Source organism: Topomyia yanbarensis, chromosome 1 (assembly GCF_030247195.1).
Source record: "Topomyia yanbarensis strain Yona2022 chromosome 1, ASM3024719v1, whole genome shotgun sequence".
NCBI lineage: Eukaryota > Metazoa > Arthropoda > Insecta > Diptera > Culicidae > Topomyia > Topomyia yanbarensis.
The window spans coordinates 47300560-47328178 of record NC_080670.1 but is presented as its reverse complement, the minus strand read 5'-3'; the positions used below and the strand labels follow the sequence as shown (position 1 = coordinate 47328178).

Below are 27619 nucleotides of genomic sequence, written 5' to 3'. Positions count from 1 at the left end.
GCAGCTCTCTTATACAAGTCTTTGGCTGGTGGAATTACATGACTTGTTGATAACATCCTACTCAAATAATTTCTATAAATTTTCAGCCAATTAGAAAACACAGTATTCAACCGTTCTATATCGATATATTTTTTTGTTTCGATTATACAGGTTTTAACCACTGGATCATTCGCCTCATTTTCGGGTTAGAAAAATCTATTTAGAAAAACCCTATGTGCAGGGTTGGAATTGAACCCAGGTGAGCTGCGTTCAAGGCAATTTATTTACCAACTACGCCGTCCTTTATCGGAGCCTTGTTTACTATATTAAGCTACATGAAATCGATTTTGACACAAAATATAAAATTACTGGAATCTATACATAGATCCCACACATACATTCCATAATCAATCGCATAGAATATAGAGTATGATACCGTAGCGATCTTCATTTTGTTTCTCCCGGGGCTACTAAAACACTTTTAATTTTACAAAAAAAAAAACATTTTAATTTCATTGATTTTTCAAATACTTTAGAAATAATCCCTTACAATCTTACAATTGATTTTTTGTTCATTTGCACTGAAGCTATTCGTTGTCCCACCGTCACCAATAGTAACTCTAAACAATCTTGGCCGGTACCTCGAAGCAGGTGATTGATTTGGAACCTCGACCTTGCAGTTCCCAGTGCACGGTTAGACTCATCTTGGGGTAGATCTCGAGTACGGGAAACTCACGTCGGTACACCACTGGAACGCCGGCCTTCAGCGGACATCCGAGTTTGGTTTCGCCATCCTCAGCGAAGATATAATCACACGCACTGGTACCATCAACGCCGATAAACGGCAGCGGTAAGGACAGGACCTCGGCGTACACCGTTGTCGTCATCGTTTTGATGTCTTCGGCTGGAAGGGAGGAATAATTTAGAATCGTTGGATGATATTTGATTTGGATGAATTCTACACATGATTGGGACATCTTGATAGCATAGTAGCATCAAAGTTTACGCATGTTTTGACCGTAAAAATGTGTCTTGTCGCTATCAAAAGGCTAAGGGTTGTTCTAATATTTCAATGGTTCGAAACTATGAAAGGTTTGCACGGTTAGAGCATTGCAATAAGTCGATAATTTTCTATCATTTACGCACCCAAAACGTGTTTTGCAACGGAAACAAGTATAATTCCATTGCGTCATTCATATAATTCCGAACTATGTATTATAATTGGTACAATGTGTAACACGTCAGGGTAACAATTTAGCACTGGGTGAAAATATACCTATTTGTACGTACTCTCTCCGTAGAGTGCATTGTTTATGTAACATAATGCTCACCACTGTTCCTTATGATCATTCACTTTTTCTCGCAAATTTTGTTTGTTTTAGCTTTTGTGAACGATTCTGTTGGTCTAGATAGGTGTAGAAAATTTTGTTTCATATTTATGTATAAATAACATAGGGCTTAGATAGGCCACCGCTCTCCTGCTGCTGAAATAAGGGTACTGGCTATGCTGCGCATAGGTGATGACAGCTATGCGGCGGTACGTTTTTTTGGTGCTGGTTTTGGTGTTTGTTTTGGGTCGAATGAGGAAGGCGGCGATCGAGTTTTTTTAGAAAGTGACAGACCACGGTTAAATTCAGACGTCCCCGTTACACCAGTTCGGGACAGTTTCCAGCCACAATAGCCGTAGTGCGAAGTGCGCGTGTGTGACGGAAAGTTATCCGTCGTAAAGTGCCGGCCCGTGGTTTGTGCGCTTGTTTATTTTGTGGTGCTGGATCGCCGTCGGGGGAAGCTAATCATCAAGGAATTTTCGCTTCCCCGGCTAACCGCAAAGGATCCAGACGCACCAATCCGCCCTCGCTGGGAAGGATAAGCCGAACGAGCTTTGCTCTCCTTCCCAGCTAATAGCCAAGGAGGGTGAAGCAGGGTGGACAAAGGCTCCCCCTGGGAAGAACACTGCGGTGTCTTCCGGGATTCTTTGCGGCGAGCAAAGAATCCGGTGATTCATCACCACCGTCGCTAGGGAGGTTCCAACAAAGGAGCCAAGCTCACCTCCCTAGCTAAAAGACAAGGACCGCTGCCGGAGCAGCCAACGTAATCAAGGAGAACTCGGCCGTTGCTGTCCCGGCCGGTCGGACGAGACCGCCTACCTTTCCGCCCAGCAGTAGCACCTCAACGGCAACAGCAGCAGTGGAGAGTATTAGGAGGAAATAAAAGTCGGTAAATTTGTTAATTTATTTGTTTAGTTGACCTTTTTTTTGTTGTGACGAAAATCCGAAATTCTGTAGAAGCACCTAGGCCGCCCTGAAACGAAGGGTACGCCGGGCAAATAAGAACCCGAGTAGTGGGCAAACCCCTACTTACATTTGGCGCACAGCGCAAAACACACTGAAAAAAATATTTTCCTATTTTGGAAAATATTTTTTTCTTCCGGAGTGTGGGGTGCTTCTACTAAATAGAGGATTTTCGTAGAACAGTGGTGAGGTTTCTTCCGCAATATTGTTCCGCGGTCGTATTATTTATTTATTTACATTTTTTGGTATATTTATTTGATTTTTTGCATTTTCCTTTTTTGTCCGAATTTGTGGATTGCGTTGTTTGTGTTTGGTCTGCCGGACGAGTAGTTTGAAGGTTGTTTGTTATTATTCGGTTGCGGTGGCCAATTGTCTTGAATTCTCAATCCGATTTGAGACATTTTTGGAGCAGCTTGATTTCCTGAAATTTTAAGGGAATCGTTAGTGGGCGAAAAATTGAAATTAATACTGTGTCAGTACTTACATGCTTTGTGTCTTGGTGATTTCTTCCAATATAGCGCAAGTTATGATGGCGTTGGAGAAATTCAACCAAGCGTGTGTGTTCATGCGCGTCGATCATTTACATTTCGACGAGCTGGATTTTGAGTTGCTATCTCGAAGCATTTTTATCTCTCCTGATTCGGATCTTTCGGGTGTACAGCGGCAGCGGCGTCTTCGGGGAATTTTGTCGCATGAGCGGTCGTCTCGGAGGGAATTAGTTCGCAATTTCCGGGGTGACGTGGGTGAAGAAAAGGAGATCTGCCTTGGTAAATTACTAACAATCAAGGAAGATCTCCAGTACCGGTGCCCAAACAAGGAGATTTACCGAACACGGTTGCTTCATTTGGGGTCTAGGCTCCAGGTTATCCGAAATTATGCGGCAGGGGAGGTCAACCAGGAAATTTCGGGGTTGCTGGAGGAAGTTCTAGCAGTTTATGCCAGTCATTTCAATGACGAACAGGCAGCGCTTCCTCCCGATAACCAAGAAGGGGAGGATGGAGAAGTTTTAGGAGATTTGCTGAGTACAGACGTACCCGCAATTCCACAGGGATCCAATCCTTCCGATAACGATGGATCTCTTTCCAAACAGCTCGTAGGAGACGATCTGTTGCGTGTCTTGTGCGAGATGAGGGACGAGATTCGACAATTGCGACAGCAATCCGACGATAATAAAGCCCTAGCGTCTCAGGGGTCTGATGCTTTTTCAAAGGCTACTGAAACGCTAATGGGTGGGATTGCTTCACTGACAACAATTTCGTCAGTTTTAAGAAAGACGGTTCAAGAAGTTGTCTCACTTCGTGAATCCGTCAGTGAACTTCGGGCACTAGTACATCAGAAGGAAAGTGCTCCCGAGATGGATCTGCAGACCGATCTGGAAGATTTGCGGTTGATTGACGTACCCGATTCACTTGATGCACCAGATATTCCTCGCCCAACACTGGCGCCCAGTCCCGATCAATTTGCGTTGAAGCGAGGATTCTCGGGTCAACAAAATCTATGTCCATCACTTCCAATCGAGAAACCGAAACAGAATACCGGATTCACAGCCCCGTACCAAACTCAGAACCAGCCCCACTTTCCTGAATGGACCGAACAGCGGGCGGGACCATCCTATCCGAACTTTTCATCCAACGCGGGAAACGGATCGATGGCAGCTTCAAGGAATTACTCGCGAAACCCGCAACGCGTCGCTGATTGGAAAATTCGGAAGTATGCTGGAACTGATGAAGGAACTGGACTAAATGAATTCTTGGACACCGTAGCGAGTTACGCTGCGTGTGAGCAAATGTGCGAAGACGAACTTTTCAATTCTGCGATGCATTTATTCACTGGCAATGCTTTGACCTGGTATCAGGCTATGCGTGCGCAAAACCGGTTGTTTAACTGGAACCATCTTGTTTGCGAGCTCAAGGTAAATTTTGTTCATCCTGAACTTGATGCTACGCTCAAAATGAAGGCTCTCCAGCGCCGGCAGATGCGTAACGAATCTTTCCAGGAATACTTCCTGGAAATGGAAAAAATATTTCGTGCTATGACGGTTCCAATGGCACCGAGCGAAAAACTCGACGTGCTCAAGCGGAACCTGAAAGCCGACTATAAACAAATGCTTATCCTCAGGCCAGTGAACACGCTCTCAGAATTGATGAGTCTTGGTAGATCGATCGACGCCTCCAAGACGCCGATTTATCAAAAAGTTTTCGGTTCTTCTCGGGAAGTTGCTGCTTATTCTGACAATCCACCACAAAATAAACAAAAACAAAATAATCAAAACCAAAAGGGAGGTGGACAGAATAACGGCAACGCAAAATCCAAAACATTTTGGAACAAGAATGCCAAACCGGCAGGTCTTGATTCAAGCAAGCCTCCTGACAACCAGAAAAAGAAACAGCAAGGGAATCAGGACGGCAAGAATCTCGAAGGAAACAATCAAAAACCGATCGAACCACCGCAGAAACCTATAATGTGTCTGAAGTATTTGGTGGAAAAGCATCGTCCTCCCGTGCTCGGCGTCTGCTACAATTGTGGAGACAAAGGACATGAATTTGAGGAATGCCGGAAACCAAATCGGGTCTTCTGCATCGTGTGTGGTTTTAAAGGATTTGATGTTTCTCGTTGCCCTTACTGCCTAAAAAACGGGATCAGAACCAACTGAAGTCGCAGTTGGCAGTAAAGCAGCGCTCCAAAGAACAACTACCAATCCATCCCCAGATTTACGACAGTTTTCGACCGGCTCGTGATGAGGACTATGATAATTCATTGTCCGTCGAAACCATCGTCCTTGACGACCCGTTCGATAACCGTCCATTTGCAATAGTCGCTGTGTACGGCAAATCCTTCAAAGCCTTGCTCGACAGTGGTAGTAACGCCACAATTATAACTAAAAAGCTATACCGAAAGTTTTCGAAAAGTCCCTTGAAAAGGCTGGAACGACCATTCGAACTACGTTCTGCAAATGGTCAATCCTTACCAATCATTGGACAAGCGTATCTCCCGTATACTTTTCAAAATTTGACAAAGGTCCTATGCACTCTTGTAGTAGAGCATCTGACCGTCAACTCCATTCTAGGTATGGACTTTTGGCGCGCCTTTGGGATTTCTCCTGAGATACAAAACTGTGCTCTGTTGAACTCAGGTCAGGAATCGGAAGACGACGAAGAAGATGAAGTACCGCGTGAGTCGATACTCACTTCGGAACAGTTAGCGCGCGTAGAAGAAGTAAAGAAGTGTTTCCAGGCAGTAGAGCCCGGAAAGCTAAGCCCAACCTCATTCACAGAGCACAGGATTGTCATCAAAGATGAATTCCAAGGTGCGGCACCCGTTTGCCGATATCCTTATCACATGAGCCCAAAGAAACTGTCAAAGGTCTGGGAAGAGGTTGACCGATGGCGGTCTATGGGAATTATCGAGGAGTCTGATTCGGATTGGTCGCTTAATATTGTGGCGGTCACGAAACCAGACGACTCAATCCGCCTTTGTCTAGACGCTAGGCCTCTCAATGAGCGTACTGTACGGGATGCATACCCTCTGCCCCACCCTGGGCGAATATTGGGCGGCTTACCCAAGGCGAAGTACCTGTCTACCATAGACTTGAAGGAGGCCTTTCTCCAGGTACCCCTGGCTAAGGATAGTCGCAAATATAGCGCTTTCAGTGTTCCCGGCAGGGGTATGTTCCAATTTACCCGTCTACCATTTGGTCTCGTCAACAGCCCCGCTACTCTGGCGCGACTGATGGACCAGGTTCTAGGACGAGGTAAATGGGAACCTTACGTTTTCGTCTACCTAGATGACATCATCGTGGTAAGCGAAACGTTCGAGCATCACATACAGTTGCTCAAAGCAGTGGCCGATTGTCTAGCAAGAGCCAATCTAACCATCAATTTGGAAAAATCCCGTTTTGGAGTCCCCGAACTAAAGTTTCTTGGTTATTTGTTGAATCGGGACGGACTCAAGGTCAATCCTGACAAAATTCAGCCGATTCTCGACTACGAGAGACCGGTTACCGTGACGAAACTTCGTCGTTTCCTCGGGATGTGCGGTTATTACCGCCGTTTCATTGATCGGTTCAGTGAGGTCACTGCTCCCTTGACCGATCTGCTCAAAACGAAAACCAAGAGCTTAGTTTGGAACTCCGAGGCAGAACTCGCGTTCCTTAAAATTAAGGAACTTCTAGTCACTCCTCCAGTTTTAGTCCCACCAGACTTCTCCAAAGAATTCATTCTTCAGACAGACGCTAGTGACGTAGCAGTCGCTGCTGTTCTGGTGCAGGAGTATCCCGAGGGTGAGAAAGTAGTTGCTTACTTTTCGCACAAACTGACCACTCCCCAAAGGAACTATCATGCAACTGAAAAGGAAGGTCTGGCGGTGATAATGGCGGTTGAACACTTTCGAGGTTACTTGGAAGGTTATCATTTTCGACTGGTCACTGATTCGTCAGCGATTACATGGATACTGAAGACTAAATGGAAAACCAGTTCACGTTTGAGTCGTTGGAGTTTAGAATTGCAACTCTACGACATGTCTATTGAGCACCGGAAAGGCAAGGACAATGTCGTTCCAGATGCGTTATCCCGGGCCGTAGCAGCCGTTTCCGCTTTGTCCACCTCAGACTGGTACTGTTCCATGAAGTCCAAAGTTATCCAAAATCATGACGACTATGCCGACTTCAAAGTAGAAAATGATCAACTTTTCAAGTATGTAAACTCGAAAGTTGTTCCGTGCGACTCGCGGTTCAGTTGGAAACTCGTCCCAGCACCCGAGTTCCGTCAAGATTTGATTCAACGTACCCACGAAAATTTGCTTCACGTGGGATACGATAAAACGATCCACGAAGTGCAGTTACGATATTACTGGCCTCGTATGGGATCTGAAGTACGAAAGTTTATTCGAGAATGTGGGACGTGCAAGGAAATCAAAGCTCCTTTCGTCCCAGTCCAGCCCGAAATGGGTAAGTCGCGTGCGACTAATGCACCATGGCGAATGGTTTCTGTGGACTATATTGGTCCTCTTCCAAAAAGCAAACGTGGCAATCAACACTTGCTTGTCGTCCTCGACGTCTTCAGTAAGTACGTCATGTTAACCCCCGTTCGCAAAATCGCTAGTACGTCACTCTGTACGATACTGCGCGAACAGTGGTTCAATCGCCATGGCAGCCCGGAAATTCTGCTAAGCGACAATGCCTCCACTTTCACCTCGAAGGAGTTCAGTCAATTCATAAAATAAACCAACGTCAAACATTGGCTGAACTCCCGCTATCATTCGCAGGCTAACCCAGTGGAGCGAACAAATCGCTCGATAAACACCGCAATCCGGGCATATGCTCGAACCGAGCAGCGCAACTGGGACGTCCACATCACCGATGTGGAGCGCATCCTAAACACTACCGTTCATTCCTCCACTGGGTTTAGTCCACATTTCATTATACACGGGTGTGAAATGGCATCTGCCGATGACTTCAGCAGGATTTCCGGTGAGGGTGACCTAGAAACAAGACACCAACAGATAGACAAAATCCGGGAGATTGTGGTCAAAAATTTGGCAAAGGCAAGCGAGGGCATTCGACATCAGTACAACTTGCGTCATCGAAAGTTCTCCAAACCTTTCGAAACAGGACAAATGGTATACCGTCGAAACATGAAGTTGTCGAATGCACTCGAGTCTTACAATGCTAAACTTGGACCACAATACTTACCGGCAAAAATTATCACCAAAAGGGGTGTATCCTCCTACGAGCTGGAGGATTTAACAGGTAAAAACCTTGGAGTTTGGCCAGCAAATCTCCTTAAACCAACATAAAAAAACAATAAACATTTCTCCGTCTTCTCTATTTTTATTGTGGAAGACCAACTCTGCCGCGAGAAGGTTCTTCAACACTTTCTGGAAATTTTTCAGAGCCACACTCATGCAGTGTGGTAAACAAACACTCGCACGAAATATATGCTCCGGCCCCGGTGATGACTACGGTATGGTGAAATACTCTACTAAAAACACAAATCTTATACCGTGCCGTTCTCCCGGGCACCGGACGCATCTATATACACTACCTGCCGTGTTCGGCAAACAAAATTACAACATTCTTTTGCGCCCCACTCGCGCAGTGAGGTAACCAAATATTCACACAAAATGTATGCCCCGGGGCCTGCCACTGCAACGGCGGGGTGAAATTCACCGACTTTAAAACATAAATTCTACACCGTGCAGTTCTTAAAGGCCCCGGCCGCATCAAATACATCACTTTCCGCCGTGTTCGGCAAACCAAATTATTCAAAAACCCCTCTTCATGGGGAACACTCGCACCTACGGGTGCACAAAATTATATATAATTTTTCCTTGTTTGGGGCACCGGAAGTTTAAAAAACATATTCACCCATACCTACTTCGATAGGGACACACACAAACACTAGCGCGACTAATTCCCGACCGAAATAAAACACGAAATCGCGCGGAATCGTTTCAAAAATCGCGAATGAAAACAATTTGCTACCGCCGATTTCGCGTATTGTTTTGTTTTGATGATGATACCATCATCAATTTTGACAGTTTCCCCGATGTTCGCATCAATGCTCTGCATCATGCAGGTGTAGCCCGATTTGGATCAGAGTGGTGTAAGTGGAAGAGCGAATGGGGTAAAACGGTACCGTGTCTTCGATTTCGGGTCGATAGATACAATTTTATTTCGCATAATTTTGGGTTTGTGGTTAAACCTGGGATGGTTCGTTTGATTCCGGCGGGAATCATTTTGATCTGTTTAAATTATGCGAAAGACATTCTTTGGTCCCTCTCAAACGTTTCTTTTGCCATGTACGAAGCGTTTTGAGGCGAAAAGGGACGAATATACAAACATTTTGTCCGGAATGTCTGCGAGTGGGAGAAATGATGACGTGTTAAGCGGTATTGTATGAGTGAATTTATGAGTGCGGAATCGAACAGAGTGAATGAATGCATGTGTGAATGATAAGATAAAATTGTTTTGGGGTTAATTCGAAGTGCTTATCGGAATGTGAATGATCGAGTAGGCCAGTGATTGAGGATGAATGAATGGGATAATTGTATGAATGTATTTGGATAGAAACCCCAACACAAGCGTGTAGTACTGGTACCGTAAGAACACGAGGCATTTCTGGACAGTCGAGGAAAAAAAACAAGCAAAATAATGCCGACAACCGTTCCCCTGCAAGTTGAAACATTGAAAATTGTCAATGCCACTTGCAGAATTTTGGGAATTTCGAGTTGTTACCGATCTTGTTTTCGGATTGGATTTAGAATTCAACCCATAGCCGAATAATGACAATGGCTGATAGCTTCTCGCTTCGCGTATGCTGTCAGTATTATCAGACCAAACTTGAGCAAACATTTCACCGATGAGGACACTCGGTCGATTAATTTTTTTGGATGAATTATTTATAAATTGCGGAAGAAATAATTAGGTGTAGTTAGTTTTTCTTTGTTTATTTATTTATTTATTCATTTCGTTATTATTATTGTATCGGTGTTAGGTGTTAGTTTAGAAAAAAATTGTTACCAATTTTTTTCCATCCGGTGTGGGCGAGATTGTAACCCGTCAGGGTAACAATTTAGCACTGGGTGAAAATATACCTATTTGTACGTACTCTCTCCGTAGAGTGCATTGTTTATGTAACCACAGATAACAGACGTTTAGGCTAGAACAAAATTTCTTCAAAAACGTGTGTAAACTTTCAAATTAATAAACGTTGGAAATCCGTGTTTCACTATTGCCATCTGCGCAACTGTTTGCTACACGTGTTTGACAGCTGCACCCTAACTGCATTGTATCGATCACTGCGCCATCTGCAAACGTTTGCCAAACGTGTTTCAGACGTCTAATTTATTCGGAATTTCAGTAGCGGGTATTTACACACGATTCAAATCGAGCCTAAACGTCTGTTATCTGTGATGTAACATAATGCTCACCACTGTTCCTTATGATCATTCACTTTTTCTCGCAAATTTTGTTTGTTTTAGCTTTTGTGAACGATTCTGTTGGTCTAGATAGGTGTAGAAAATTTTGTTTCATATTTATGTATAAATAACATAGGGCTTAGATAGGCCACCGCTCTCCTGCTGCTGAAATAAGGGTACTGGCTATGCTGCGCATAGGTGATGACAGCTATGCGGCGGTACGTTTTTTTGGTGCTGGTTTTGGTGTTTGTTTTGGGTCGAATGAGGAAGGCGGCGATCGAGTTTTTTTAGAAAGTGACAGACCACGGTTAAATTCAGACGTCCCCGTTACACCAGTTCGGGACAGTTTCCAGCCACAATAGCCGTAGTGCGAAGTGCGCGTGTGTGACGGAAAGTTATCCGTCGTAAAGTGCCGGCCCGTGGTTTGTGCGCTTGTTTATTTTGTGGTGCTGGATCGCCGTCGGGGGAAGCTAATCATCAAGGAATTTTCGCTTCCCCGGCTAACCGCAAAGGATCCAGACGCACCAATCCGCCCTCGCTGGGAAGGATAAGCCGAACGAGCTTTGCTCTCCTTCCCAGCTAATAGCCAAGGAGGGTGAAGCAGGGTGGACAAAGGCTCCCCCTGGGAAGAACACTGCGGTGTCTTCCGGGATTCTTTGCGGCGAGCAAAGAATCCGGTGATTCATCACCACCGTCGCTAGGGAGGTTCCAACAAAGGAGCCAAGCTCACCTCCCTAGCTAAAAGACAAGGACCGCTGCCGGAGCAGCCAACGTAATCAAGGAGAACTCGGCCGTTGCTGTCCCGGCCGGTCGGACGAGACCGCCCACCTTTCCGCCCAGCAGTAGCACCTCAACGGCAACAGCAGCAGTGGAGAGTATTAGGAGGAAATAAAAGTCGGTAAATTTGTTAATTTATTTGTTTAGTTGACCTTTTTTTTGTTGTGACGAAAATCCGAAATTCTGTAGAAGCACCTAGGCCGCCCTGAAACGAAGGGTACGCCGGGCAAATAAGAACCCGAGTAGTGGGCAAACCCCTACTTACAAATGCATGCAATGTTCTATTGGTCCGAGACAAAAATGCATTATGCTGCTATTACCCTGTAAAAACTAACACAATTTCACAATTGGATATGTATTGATGAATTCAACGTTGTCAGAGTATGGGCATCAAAACCCAAAGGAAAGGACACCTTCACTAGTATACAGGCGCATTCGTACTCTAAAAATATGTATTCAACTTATTTCAATTTCACCGATAGCATAGCTTCATATTACAAGAAGCAACTCCATATAAACTTTTGAATAGGGCTAATAAGATTTGTAAACAAACTTCTGTTTCGCTGATTTCTCTTAATTTATCTATATATCTGTCTAAATAAATATAAGTCAATGTTTGTATGTATATGATTTATGGACTCCCAAACGGCTTAACCGATTACCGTAAAAATTTATAAGTAGTAGACATTTGTTATGGAGCGTGTTTATGTGTTATTGGTTGGGGATTATCTGCCCACCAGATGGCGCTTCGAAACAAATTGTGTTTTCCTCCTATTTCGTTGAAAGTCGCAGCAACGCGCGATAGGTATTAGCTAGTTTGTTATAATTTCAACCCAGAAACACTGATTCTACCAAGGGTAAAGATGATTCATGGGTATTTTTCAAGAAATTCAACTCGGCAGCGAAATATTGAGCGAAACAAGTTTGTTTACAAAAATCTCTTTAGCCCTTTTGAAGAAATCTCTTTAGCCCTATTGAACTCATGTTAATCATCGATTCGTTTGGGTAATGTTTGTATTATAAACACGGCGTTTCCTTAAACCCAAAATTAACAGCAATTCGTAGGTTATTGATAGACTTGCGAATTTGAACGGAAGGAACTTATGATCAATCATTAGATTTTAATCTAATCTTATCATTTTTAAGTTTTTGTAGGAATAGCAACTCTGTGCAAAATAGCAACTCTGTGCAAAATAGCAACATTCAGAATCCTGTTTAATATTGTTGTACAAGTTGTGAACTGCCCATAAAAGCACAAGAGTGCCATATTGAAAAACAGCAAGCTGAGAAAAACGCTGTTGAATATTTATATTTTCATTGAGCTTTATAGATGGGACAACCATGTTTTGGTATTTTTTTCGATATTTTCTAAACAAACCTGGTAATCTTATTCGTGTATTTTGATTCAGTGGTGATACAGAATACAATCCAACAGATAACTCATTTTCGGCAAAAATCCATATGGGACTCTTATGCTTTTATGGGCAGTGAAGTACATTGGCTCTTTCGAGCACTTGATCACTTTGCACTTTTCCTCGTAAATGCCATTCCAGTGCACTCCACCGTTCTGTTGAATGACCTTTGAAAAGTAATTCCAGCACCGAAGCACAAACCATTTGTTTACATTGCTGGATCGATGACTGAATGTCGTTTTTGATTCAGGCTGAAACTAACTCAGTTTCGAACCTAACTGCTGTCAAACCGTTTGTTTGAAGCCAGTTTCGAACCTAGGTTATGCGGTTCTAATCTGAAGTATATTTCGGGTTCGCTCACACCACCACTGTTTTGCGAAAACCCAACTCAATTAAAAACGTTTGTTTGAAGCAACTAACCTGGGTTAGTTTCTAGGTTCTCAATCGAAAACGACATGAGCGAGGACATGAGAGAGCGATGTTGCTGTATAGAACATTCACAGTGGGCAAAGTTCACCGCGTAATTCACACACATACTCGTAAACTTGTTATATATATATATATATATATATATATATATATATATATATATATATATATATATATATATATATATATATATATATATATATATATATATATATATATATATATATATATATATATATATATATATATATATATATATATATATATATATATATATATATATATATATATATATATATATATATATATATATATATATATATATATATATATATATATATATATATATATATATATATATATATATATAAGATTGAGTAGTTTGCAGACAAAACAACGTCACTGTGCGTGACGTTCATACAAACACTAATAAGACATATTTGTATAGAATACATCTTGTCGGGTGAAAGCAAAGCAAGCAAAATGGACTAACACTTTTACCAGCGAATTTATTATACTGTCGTGTATTTTCATTCAATTTGTTTTATCATGGATTATGTTGTGTACAGGGGTGACAACCTTCCAGATTTATCAGATTTTCAGGCCTCATCCAGCCATACAGATTTATGTTTGTCTGATCCAGATTTCATGGAATTTGTCCAGATTTATCCAGACAATTTGAAAAATAACAAAAAAAGTTTCATAAACCACTTTTTGAGAAAGCTGGAAACACAACATACCACAGTTTTTTCGTGAAAGTCAACAAATTTTTTGCCGAATTATATCATCTAGAAGTTTCAGCAGTCCAAGATTCTGGAAACTCTCAGATTCAAATTTAATCAATGTGCTCTATGCTGAAAATCAAGCACTGGACATTTCCAGATTAGCAGCGCAATCACCGAATTTTTAGTAAGCCGATATATTTACTAATATACAAACATGTTTCATTAGTAAAACGTAACAAATATAGCCCATCGGTGAGGAATGCACCTTTTCCTAAAGAATTTGGGTCATCCAGACAATTCCAGACTTTTTAAAAAAATATTGCAATTTTTTTTGAAAAAAAACACATCCCTGGTTGTGTTGGATTTGGTCTACAATGCACAAAAGGTATGATTCTAACTCAAAATATGCACGAAACGATGAATTGCGTTAATTGCATCACGGGAATGTTTTGTGATTAGCCGATTTAGAGAAAACACAATGTGAATATTTTAAACAGTAGTGCCTTTCTCCATTATTCGTTGTGTTTGCCGCGGTTTATCGAATGATTATCCTGTTATTATTAACCATTTTCAACCAACAATGAAATTCCGATTCACAGTTTTGCAAAAATATCAAATAAAGCAGTTTAAAAAAATAAAGGGTTGTACATAAGACACGACCACGATGACATAAAAATATAACAATGTTAACTAGCGACTCTACTTGTGTCTTGTACACAAACCTATATTTTTGTACTAATAACTGAGCAAGGCTAAAAGTGCCCGAGCCTCGCATTACTTACTTGGTGTGAATTTCTGGTTGATGGAAACCTTGGTTTTCCGCTTCAATTTGCACGGTCCCTTTGTGCAGTTGCTAATATCGATCGTATTATCCGAGACAGGAACTAAACTTTTGGTAGCTAAAATGAATGCGTCAATTTAATCTTCATGTTCGACTTAGGTGAACGCTAATGAGTTTCTTACAAGGGCAAGCATTCACTTCGGTAGCTCCGGCGTGTAGGTAGAAACAGCTCAGCGCCAGTATCGCAACAAACAGTGACTTCATTTTGACTTTGTTGTGAGTTTTGTAGCGAGACTAATCTGCAATAGTAATGATATTATTTAGTTAAGAGTCTCAAAACAAATACAAACTTCGCGAATTGTTTAAACATTAGTTAATTGAGTAAACGGTTCGTTCGTTGAAATGGATCGCGTACTTCATCCCTAACCTAGGTCATCAATAAAATAAATATGTACAACTTGTTTCTCATTTTACCCATTTAGATGCTATGACCATGACTTTAAACACTCTTCAAATTCGAAAGAAACCCCCTCTTTTCACGGCCAGTAAACAAAACGGTGGTAAACATCGCTTGAAATTCGTTCAATTTAAATTTCAAATATTGGACCATTTACATTGGACCGGTCACCTTGAATGTTGGTTAGTGAACAATCAAACAAACCTTATCGATGTGAGCTAGCAGAAATCAGCGTGATGAATCTTAGGATAGGGAGTGCACTACAGAACTCCACTATATGTATACGCAGTCGTCTTGAACAAGTTGATCGAGATCGTGACGTGATTCTATCAATTGTTAGCTATATAGCGAGACTCTAATAAGTCGCTACCTTCAGCTGAGGTCGATTTGGCTCTTGGTATCGCAACCTATCACCCCATTACATACACGACACATATTAAACCACTTAGAAATAATAGCACCACGGTTTCTAGGATAACCGCTACTGAGAAAGGTGATATCGATCTAATCTCGACTATCGACAACTTATTTAACACAGATTTAATTGTCTGAGGAAAGGAGTTTACACTGAAATGCGCTTCTTGCGATAACTGGTATCCGAGTGGCAGTGTAGATTGTGCGCAAATTAGAGTTAATTGCATTTCAAGCGTTTTAACGATAGAATAGTCACGCGAAACTCTTTCAAACAAATGTTTGATCTGCACGTTTTGCCGGTAGCTCATGAATACTTAGTGTAATTGTTTACATAAGCAACAAATTATTATTGTAGCGGAATTAGGGTCGTGAACTTCAGCCTGTGATCATCGGGAAAGCGCCGTAGCTATTTACTAGAAAAAATATCTCACTGTCACATGTTTTATTTGTGTATTTGTATCACAGAGAACAGATGTTCGAATAAGTTGACTTATAATACGAGTGAAGACATTTGAATAAATACCCTGTAAAACACTAACGCCACCATACTGGCATATCACAACTAAAGGTGTTGACCATTTTGAAATCTCTCGGTAATTAGCTGTCAATTCAGTCAAACTGACCGACCAAAAGAAATTTTGACAGTAAGATAGTAACACAAATGCCCTGAAAATAGTGAAATAATCGTGTTGTGTTTGAGCGCAACGAAAACTTGAATCGAGTGGTCCAATTGTTGCCCTACCATTTGATTTAATGCGTTGAAAAAAGATAGTAGACGCTGCTCTAACCAACGACTTCAAATGGATAGGGCGATAATAGAAACATGGTGAAAATAGGCTCAATACTATCGACTGGAAACGTATCACAGCAAGACCAGGATGGCATTGAACCAATTCAAGCATCGAACAAACATTTCGGCTCAAGTTTCAGTTTGTTTTGAGAATACAAAGTTCAGAAGGGACCGAAACATAGCAACAAACAGAACACAATGATCAACAAATCCGTGCCTGGCAAGCGATCTGCTGATGTGGAGAAATTGTTCAGATTTTCATCACACTTGAGCCGGGCATCCCGAGCAAATTCTCATGGGCTCAAACACCATACAAGCGAAAAAGACCGGAAATCTTGCCGAATATGGTTCGTTATAATTTTACAACATTCAGAACACCATAAAATGGTCTCAATATCCCAGAGATACACCAAAGTATGGATCTATCAGACCAAAAAGGTGGTGTTTTCATGAGTTGATCCCCTATCAAAATATCATATAATGGGGGAGATTCTGGACCATGAGCAAGGGGGTATTATGGGCTTATCGTTTGCTCGGGATAACATAGTGGCCGTAGCGTTGTGTTCCCCAAAAATCCCAGGAATACCGATTCATTCTTGGTACCGTAATACCGGTACTGAACAAAAGCCAGTAACGGCATTTTCGATACATATTTTTATTAAAACTAGCTAATGCCCATCGCGCGTTTCTGCGACTTTCAACGAAATAGTAGAAAAATACAATTTGTTCTGAAGCGCCATCTGGTGGGCTGATAATCCCCAAACAATGGCACACAAACACGCTCCATAACAAATGCCTACTATTTATAAATTTTTACGGCAATCGGTTAAGCCGTTTGGGAGTCCATAAATCATATACATACAAACATTGACTTTTATATATAGATAGATAGATAGATAGATAGATAAATAGATATATATATATATATATATATATATATATATATATATATATATATATATATATATATATATATATATATATATATATATATATATATATATATATATATATATATATATATATATATATATATATATATATATATATATATATATATATATATATATATATATATATATATATATATATATATATATATATATATATATATATATATATATATATATAGATATAGATATAGATATAGATATAGATAGATAGATAGATAGATATAGATAGATAGATAGATAGATATATCGACTGTCTAGGGGAACCCGTTTCAAAATATCGGTCTGCAAGGTGGCTTTAAATTTTATTAGTTTTCTTTTAGATAAATTGTTGAGCTTACACCTTTGTGGGGGAATGAGGTGGGGCCTTCATCAAATTTGTTTCAGAACTACTGTGTACGTAACGGTATATTTAAATTCCTGCACTATTTGGTCGAAATACAATTTTAACGATATTGTACTAAATCTCACAGTATTCACATCTAGCGTAAGAGACGTATAAATTTGTTTTGATTATTTTTTATGGGGGACATTCTGATTTGTTTCCATTATTTTCTGGGTGGTTCGTAATAAAACTGTGGCAATGTCTGCATTTGGTTTGCTCTTAAATCTTTATCTATAAAATAACGAACAGTGATTTAGTAGCTAACAATTTTAGAGTTGGATTGATTCGCAATTTTTGGTGATCGGAAAAGTCACAAAAACTCCATAGTTTGCAGAAAAGTAAGCAGCCTGGGTATGCATGAGCTGATCAACTCTGACGAAAAAATCCCGACACCTTGCAGCAACGAAGCGTAACCGTTCACCACACTCAGGTAGATTGTTCGCATGGTGTACGGATTTTTTCGACAGAGTTGGTCAGCTTAGGTATGCATAATAGAGTAGCAGGCAAACCGTATAAACGTCGAAACCAATTTAAAGCAAAGCGATAATACCGAGAGTAAATGCAAGCAACTTGCTCGGATTCACTGCCATTCTCGCTTTGATTCACTGTTGATAATAAAGTTTCTTACATTTACCATCTGTTGATGTCGACGAAAGTCCCACCGCTTAGCAGTTATTGATTTCAAGGTGGTGTAGATCTCAAAACTAAAGAAAGTGCCGCATACGCAAAATATCTTGAGCTTGAGCTTGTGCGACCACCCCTGGCTGCTACTCCGTTATCGATCTGGACTAGCTGCAGTTGCACAGGGAATCAGTAGATAATTATGGTTGGGAATAGCGAAACATCTTTCAATGTACAACTCCTGGTAATCCTAAAGTGTTTATTGATCAATACCGGCGCCGGCCAGGCCCGAACGTAGATCGCGGAAGGAAAGGGAAGGAATGGTTAGTCCGACACTTGCTTTTGCTAGAGGCCGTATATACTACTGCGCACTTCACAAGTATCACAGGAGGAGGATATTTTTGTTAGTAAGAGTATAGAAGTTGGATCTACTTCTTCTTTACCGACGCCAGAGAGGTGACTGGACTAGATATCGATCCACCAAACTCATAGACCGGGGACCAACGGCTTTACTTCCCTTCGGAAGGAAGACGTACCACAGATTTTTTCACCTCAGAAAAAATCTCAACGATTTCGGCTGGAATTGAGCCCAGGCAAACTGAAATGAGTGGCGGTCACGTTTACCACTCAACCACCGCCACAGTGGTCCCAAAGAACAAAAAAGGGGTTTTTTAGATTGCGTCAAAACGGTTGACTTTAGCAATATTATGTCTTTGAGAAAGTTTCTTGGAGTAGAGCTCCCCTTCTTTCTGTTTTATCGGATTGATGATTAATCCCCCTAATAGTGAGTTACGAAATTTATTTTCTTCAACAATTCAGATAGACAAATACTTACTTCAGCAAAGTTGTAGAGAAACTTGTTATAAACATTTTACCTGAAGACTTCAACTCTCTAACTTTTGAGCTTTTTGAGATAAGGGACATTATTTGTAAAAGGCCCCTTAAAAACTGTGTTTTCATCATAAGTTTTCTTCTAGATTTTTTCCATTATATAAATGTTCTAGAACATTGTTTGGACCATTAAAGTGCTTTACTTTGCCGAAGACGGAAACTTGCTATCGCTAGTATGGGACCATTCATAAATTACGTAACGCAAAAATTGTCCAAAATTGACTCCCCCCTCCCCCCATGTAACAAATTGTCACAAATTTAGTTATCCCACCTCCCCTATTACGTAACAAATTCCTTGAAAAAAATGTTTTTTCTTCGATGAAAACATGTTACGTAACGATCTAGCTTACTCCCCCTCCCCCCTATGTCACAATATGTAACAACTTCTCGAACCCCCTCCCCCCCTAAAAACGTTACGTAATTTATGAATGGTCCCTATGTGTGGAGATATTCACATTTTTTGATTGAAAATAGCTCTTTTTCTTGCACCGGCGCCGTCAGCCGCATACGCAAAATATCTTCTGCTGAAATTTAAAATTTAAAAACAATAAACATATTTTTTGATCAGAACAAATCAAGCATTCAATTTCACTTTGAAGTGTTTCTCGAATTAAAAAAAAATATTCGAGTACCGGTGATTGATTCCATGAGATACCGGCCGACCGCAAAATATGACCATCGTCGATTCGAACGAAACTTTGCAGGTGTGTTCGCTGTATGAATCTCCATGATATTCTCTGGCAATTGGAATATTTTGATACAAGAGTAATTTTTCAAAAGGGCGTAAACGTTTCTACGTGTATGAATTTCAAAATTTTTTTGTTCGATTACTGTATTTTATACAGCAAAACTATCTGAGAACAAGTTACAGGGAATGAATACTTCTGTCCGAAAAAAATATACACTGAAAAAAATGTTGTGTCATTTTTCAAAAAAAAAAATTATGATAAAAATTTAAATTACGAAAAAACCCATTTTTTAAATTTTTTTATATTTTGTTATCGAAAACCTAAAGAGAAAAGAAACATTTTGATTGTGATTGCATGATGGAGAAAAAATCGGTAAAAAAGTTTTTCTAACAATAACTTCGTACATGTTTTTAAATTTCATACTAATTGACATACAAAATTTGTTATTTTATTACAGTATATAATTCTAAGCACCATTTAAAATCAAAATGCATTTAACAAAAATCTTCCAAAATGCGATAGTTTTCGAGATATTTGAAATTTTGCTACTTCAAAAACAATTAATTCGTGTAATTATGCTCTTTTTAAAAGTTCTTCGCGTTACCCCATCAAAAAATCTCAAAAATTTAATGTTTATCGTTTTAAAGACGTAAAAGCAACCTTTTAAGTGTATTTGGAACATGGAGAAGCTTTCAATAAAAAAGTTTTCCTAACAACAACTTTTGACATTTTTTTATAATTCTTACTATTTGCAGTCAAAATACAATTTTCTTTTTGAATATGATTCTAAACGCCATTTTAAATCGAAATGCTCTTAACAAAAATTTTCTAAAATGTGGTAGTTCTCGAGATATTTTAACTTTTGTTTTAACAACACAATTATTTTGTTTTATTACGACCTTTTCATAAGTTAATCGCGTTTCTCCATCAACAATAATAGGTTTTTCAAAAGGCCCGTAAACTTTCGTGCAACTTTCTCTTTGGCATCAAGGCTATATTGTAAACCATTTGAAAGTTACATGAAAGCAACCAAAATATATTTCAACCATAGGGTCTGTTGATTAAATTATATAGCTGAATCATATGTTGGTTGTTTTCATGTAACTTTAAAATGGTTTACAATATCGCCTTGATGTCAAAGAGAAAGTTTACGTTTGCATGACGGTGAAACGTGTAAAGTTTCATTGGAATCTAAGATGGTCGGTCACGATTTTAAAGATTTTCGGACGGATCTTCCTGGAATTTCTCCGGTACTACCGGTACTGAGGGCTTCAGTACCGCAGTACCGGTTCCGGTCGAACAGGGTCGGTACTGCGAACCCTGTAAATCGATTGCTTTGTACGCAGCTCGATTCCCAATCCTGCACATAGGGTTAAAGATTTTTTTTTTCAAACCCAAAAAGGAGGCGAATGACCCTAAGGTTAAAACCTCTATAATTGAAATTGAAAAAAACACAAAAATAACCCCCTCTAAATGGATTGAGCGGGTACGGAACCAATGTTGTTTTTCCCTAAAAGAGGTCAACCTTCAAATATTCGAGAACCTCACCATATCGTCAAAAAAATCGCACAAAATCGGGAAAATTTTAAAAAGAGCCGTTATTTCTATTCCTATAGCGACGATGGAACATGAATGAACCACTAGGCGATATGCGCGCTCAGTATCAACATTATATCGATTGATTTAAAAAATGGCAAGATTCAGCGAAAGGGTTCATTGGCAGAAAATATGTGGCTTTCTCCAAAGTTGGATGTCGACTCAGACCAGTTTCATCACATCAGGAATGTTGTACTTTTCACATTCCAGAAGTTCTGAACAAATCTAAACGAGACAATGTAACTGCGTAATATTGTAACTCCCGTAGCCTAAACAATAGTTAACTTAATTTGACATTGAAATTTATTATTTGCATTTTTGGACTTATCTATATGCTGATCAAAATTTGAAACGTTAAACCCAATGTATCATGTGCGGTCAAATTGTGTACTTGATTACTACTCCTTGGCAAATGCATTTCCAACTTCAGCTGGTTCAGTTCGAGGCAAAACACACAATTTCTTATAGATTGGACATCCTTTAGCTTTAGAGCTATGAGAAGGAAACTCCGAAAAAATTAACGACAATACAAACGAACAGCGGTCAAAATGAACAACGAATATTTCTTTCTATATTGTGTCAGTTTTGCGAAAATTTGAATGTGTGATACTTTACTTAATCCTCTAAAATAGCAACGTTCGCCCAAATATTGAAAGTCTCGATGTTAACAAGTTCAGATTGAGAATGTGCGTTCTAATAAAAAACAATCAAGAAATAGAAAATTTCAAGCTTTGTTTACGAAACCAAGTTTAAACTCAACACGAACACAACGATTTTTTCTTGTCAAGACAACGCTCAAATGGTGTACGATAAACCCGATCTGTTACTTCAGGCCAATGCACTCTTCAACCTCAACGTCGTTTGCGTCATGAAGATCAGATTACCTCAAGTTAATTCTGTCAGACTACTGCTACATTGTGCAACTGCTATTAAGAGAATCGACACGCAATATTTTTTATTTCTAGCCTTCAAATCTTCTCTTATCTTTCCAGTAGTCATTATAATATGTATCTTTTTGGAAATCTTAGATTGAAATACAAATCTTCTCTGTGATTTTGGTTTTTTTGCATCCTGTGTATATACTCCCATCTGGTGGTGGACTCTATAACCTTGTGTTTTCCCCATATATTTTAATGGTTTTCTCCATACAAACTTAATTGTTGACCTACTTGGTTCAAATTTGGACGAGTCTTAGAGTGGCATGGGCAACCATGCTTCTATACAACAGAGTAAACCTGTTTAATGTTAGCGGCACCATAGTTCAATAGGGGCCCCGAGTGGTCTTAAGACGGTCCCGAAGTTCCAAGATGTACATCATGGGCCCCTGTCAAAACTGCACAGTCCATTTTGAGCGCTTCAAACTCATTTCAATAATGGGAATTTCGAAACACCACTTGCAATTTGTTAGCAATGGATTACCTCTGGTGTCTGTTGCAAATAAAGTTTGACCACAGAAAACATACATTTGGGCTAGAACAAAGTTTCTTTAAAAACGTGTGGAAACTTTCAAATTGAAATACGTTGGTGCTTCCCTATTGCCATCTACGCAAGTGTTTGCTACACGTGTTTGACAGCTGCCCTCCACTTGCACTGCATCGATACACATACCACCTAGAAGGTTTGTCAAACGTGTTTCAGACGTCTAATTTATTGTGAATTTCAGTAATACGTTTTTACACACGTTTCGAATCGAGCCTAAACGTCTGTTATCTGTGGTTGTACCGTCTATATGAGACTGTATGACTTTTGTAAAAGTTAATCCAAAATAAATTTAATGTTTAATAGGTTAAAAATGTTCTGTTACCTTTCGAAAGCCTAGCTCTATCGATATATCTAATGAAATGGGGAACTATGATCTTCATTTTATGACTTGATTACATAGTTGCTAGAAAGAATTATATTTGAATACGAGATTAGATATTTTTTCACCAGACGGCTTTCCGCGTAGATTCTACTGCCACCAGCTCAGTTCCTGGCTGTTGAAATAATCACGAACCGGATCGTGATTGAATTTAATTGACATCAACGCACCTTTTTTCTTATTTCGTTTCAGCAAAGCACAGATAACAGACATTCATGATCGAACAAATATATTAATAAAACGTGTGTAAACATTTGAATTGTTAGACGATAAAACACTAGCGCCGCCAGACTAACTTATCCCTACTATCCGTCCAATCCATTCTGGACCGGTTCGAAATTCTGAATGGATTCAGTATGGAATCTGGCTCAAAGAAAACAACCGATTCCGACTCAATCGGTTGATACTGAATTCACTCAGAATTTCGAACCGGTTCCGGAATGGTTTGACTTAGAAAAACTCTAGTAAGAGAACCGCGGCCAGAAAAAACAGCATTTTTGGCAACGTATGTCCCGGCATTGTATGGCAACACGTCCAATGTTATAAGGATAAGCAATATTCGATTGGACCCCTTTTTTGACAGCTAAACGCGAATCCAATCGATTCAAAATGGAGTCTCCGCAGTTCTCTTTCTAGAGTTTTTCATGTTTGACTGGGTAGAGTATAACCGCTGTCAATTCAGTCGAACTCAGCCACTAAAAAACATGACGACTGTAGCGCACCTGGTGGAGATATCCCAACTACCTTAAAAAAAATTACAGATTTTTACACAAGTCGAATGCAGAAGATCTGTTCGCTGTGGCAAAAGATTTTGCTAAAACTTTTCCAGCAAAACAAGAGTTCACCTTTGCAATTTTTGTTGCCTTGATTTTCAGTAAAGTCCATTATTTTGCCGAAAATCAGCAAATCTATAGAATTTGATTCTGAAACAATCAGAAAGAATTGCAATTTTTTGAGTTTCAGCAAATCAAACTGACAGTTCAGCAAATTATGACAGTTTTGAATGGCTGAAATATCCACGAAAGTTTTAGTTGGAAGTGTTGTTGATATTTCAGCTCGGCAAAATTCAGCAAAATTTTGCTGGTATTTGGCAATCAAAACTTAGTGTGAATAGATGTATATTTTAAAATCTATAGACTCCAAAAGGAAGTGTTATCGAAATTGTAAGATATCGTGGTTTGGTTTATAACAACGCAGTGCAATTTTTTTTTTATTTTTGTCGAGATTTTGCTTTCTTCGCATGATGTTCATCTGTAATAAATAGCAAGGTTTGTTTATTTTTTTCCTTTTAGGCGGGATATAAAAGACGAATTTAATGTTACTCGGGTGATGGAAAATAAGTTTGCGTTTCCAAATACTAATAAAACCTAATCTAACCTAATTTGAGTATTCATGCTAATTCTCATGGAATTGGTTCATACAGAATCAATTTTCAATCTAATCTAATTAAGTGCATGGCAAAACCAACATATTGGATACAGTGTTTTTTATTTTCAACAGGTGGAAAAAGGTAATACGAGGATTTTTTTCTTGGGAAAAGAAGCCAGCTGGCAGATCCTGTTCTAGCCACAGATAAGAGATGTTTAGTTTCATATGTGAAATGAGTGTGAACACTCAAATGCTACCATTTACAATTAAACGATCGGATAATGCAGGCGCCGCGATCGATGCCATATTGTTGAAGCGTAACTGTTAAACTACGTGTAGATGGCAGTAGTGAGCCACTGATTTCCAACGTATATCAATTCGATAGTTTACACAGGCTATTAAATAAAATTTTCCGTCGTTTAAACGTTCGTATCTGCGATTTTCCTGTCTATCATCACGCAGAAAAAAAATTAGTAAAAATAAACTAATTTTGGTTTTAAATAACAATTTTCCCGTTTGATATAGTGACAAACAAGATTCAGCTTTGATTCAATCAATACTGTTGGTTGAAATTACCAACAAATTCATTTGTTGGCTTTTCAATAGCTTCAACAAATATTTCGTTTGAAACAACAAAATCATGATAAATTTAACCGAACAAACAAGTTCGAAAAACAAATCTTTTGTATTAACCAAAAGAGAGAACAACTCAAATTTAATTGAAATTAAACAAAGATTCTGTTGGTTTTTAACAAAGGGATCAGTTAGATCTAACAAATTTTATTTTGATTCAACAATGTTTCTATTTAAAATGTAAACAGAAGTATTCATTGAACTAAACCAAATACATGCTTTCTAAAAACGCCCATTTCAGTTTGAAACAGTCATTCGCAACGTTTTAGATTCAACGACACGTTTTGTTGATTCAAAAAGACCTGATTCTTCTGCGTGGTAGCCAATCAGAAGAATGTCAATCGTGCTCAAATGAATGCTAACTAATTTCAAATTCGTTTCATATAATAGCAGTCTATCGGTGCCAATAATGTCGTAGAATCCACTCCGATCATATTCCACGAGGTGACTTCATAACTGAGAAATGTTGAATTCAGTCACGTCAGGACTAGTAATGGGGACCGATATTAGTATGCATGAATTCAATATAAGCACCGATACGACAGAATCTCTTGTATTAATGTGGAACCCACGAACGTGTCCCGGTTAATTACATAGAGCCTTCCAGTTTAATCACCTTTTCACGATGATGTTCGTACACGCTGCTAATCGCTATATCGATCCACTAAGTCACAATACACTATTGATTTATTTCCGTCAAATCACTTTCTCTTTCACTATACCGCAATTTCTATGGAAAGTTGGGGGGCAGTTCAGCATGCAATGTTGCTGGGACTCTCCGCCGCTCGTAACACAACCGGACTTCTAGACGATTCGGAATGACTGGAGTCACGATCCTCGGTCGCGATCCATTATATACATTATTTGACTGCCGATAGCAGGTATGATGATGAGCTATAGCTCTAACCCAGTAAAGTTCAGCCGGAAATGAACTGGAATTCTGGCTGGTTCCAGTTCGTATTCCGGCTCCAGTGCAACAACCGATTCTAACTAGAATCGGTTGTGTCACTGGAGCCGGAATACGAACTGGAACCAGCCAGAATTCCGGTTCATTTCCGGCTGAGCTTAACTGGGAAGGTGTATTGTTGTGTCTACTTAACGAGATTCCCATCCCAACGCAGACGCAATTCCTCCGCCGGGTGTGTAGAACTTCATCTACCAACACTCTCACGCTGCCCGGTTCGACGCATGAAGAAACTGCGCGGTAGGGCGGAGGCTGACGTTGGAAACGTGAGCAGAATCTTGATTGTGAGAGGGAACAAGAAACGATTTTTCCTACAACAAGCAACAGCTATACGGCGGCATTTTCTCTAGAAGGGATCTGTACAAAAAGGTGTGCAATAAGCGGGGAACAGGAACTTTGTTAAGTTCATCACTGTAAAACGATCGACAGGTACGGGAGAAAGATTTTTCGCTTTGCCTGCAGTCAGTGTTGCAACGATTACGCCCAGTGCCCTTTTCGGACGGGAATGAAGATCAGTGGGAAACATTAGACGCGATAAGGAATATGGGATAATGATTACCTGCTCGTAAGAGAGGAAGATAAATCAAAACAAGGAAACAGTGGTCCGCCCAGTTCCTTTAGCCGTTTCGGTAACATGTTTAGATATATGCACGATCCTCTGGGCATATTATATTTTTATTGAGTTTAACAAAATCGTTCAAATACATAAATCATATCGACCGATTTGATTGCACAGTCAAAATCAGACACGACTGTGCCTCTATTTGTAGTCATGAACAGCACATGCACCTGTGATGTTACTATTGATTGTGGTTAAACTTCCTGTTCTAATACTTCTATTCCAGCTCAGTATTTAGTATTTATAAAACACTGCTGATTGATTTGCCATTATCACACCATAGCTGATCATGCAACTCAACCATCACGTCCAACATGTCAACGATTTCCGATTTTCTCTCGTCCATATCAATGAGGCACTCCCACGAATAATTAATCAGTCTGCGATGAGTACATATTTGCAAGTACCTATTTTGCCTCAGCTTAAGTTTCAACTCCATGCCGTAGTTTCAGTTCGATTGGTCTATAGTGACTACTTACTTTTCACTCCAGATCAGGCTATAGCCACACGACTGAGAAGGCAAAAGTACAACGCGCGGCACAACAACGCTCTAGCACCGTCCGAATTCGTCTGCTAAACTTGTTAATTTCTAGTTTCTGCGTAATGCCCTAGCGAAGCATGCAACCCCCCTATTTTCGCTGCAGCCGTAAGCCGCGATCGCTGTTAACCCGAGGGGTGCCAGCTAGCTATAGCCTCAACCAGTGCCCGCCCGTGCGTCGTCGCACCAAACACTCGCCTAGCAAAGCCACACGCATAGCTTCAACGAAGATCAGCGCGATCTTACCGCGGCTATCGATCATAGTCGGATTGTAAGTGCTAAAAGTAGGTAATTAAGCTTCGGTTTCACTCGACTAGAAGCAAGGCGCCAACGAGTGTGGCTTCTATGTAGGTATATATTTTTGTGCAACAAAACGCAAACAAATCTAATTTCATTCGCCTTTGTTTACCAACATTTGACCGCTACTGAAGAGTCTTTCCGGTGTCTAAAAACCCACCATGAATGGTCACTTCACATCAGTGATTATGAAGTTTGGATGTCGTGCAGATAATTGGTAGATCTGCAATGTCAT

The 27619-nt window shown here is 39.9% G+C and overlaps 1 protein-coding gene across 2 annotated transcripts; it reads right to left on the bottom strand.

The window, feature by feature from the left end:
- Positions 1 to 105: 105 nt before the first annotated feature.
- Positions 106 to 27142, bottom strand: LOC131677550 (ecdysteroid-regulated 16 kDa protein). 2 transcript variants are annotated; one of them, XM_058957432.1, is made up of 4 exons: positions 27029 to 27142; positions 14494 to 14610; positions 14313 to 14429; positions 106 to 883 (listed from the first exon to the last, which is right to left on the bottom strand). In XM_058957432.1, exons 2-4 carry the CDS (start codon positions 14573 to 14575, stop codon positions 600 to 602), a joined length of 483 nt encoding a protein of 160 aa, XP_058813415.1. In that variant the 5' UTR covers positions 14576 to 14610; positions 27029 to 27142; the 3' UTR covers positions 106 to 599. The 2 variants fall into 2 exon arrangements, with proteins under 2 accessions (XP_058813415.1, XP_058813414.1); XM_058957431.1 differs by lacking the exon at positions 27029 to 27142 and adding an exon at positions 25583 to 25805.
- Positions 27143 to 27619: the final 477 nt, after the last annotated feature.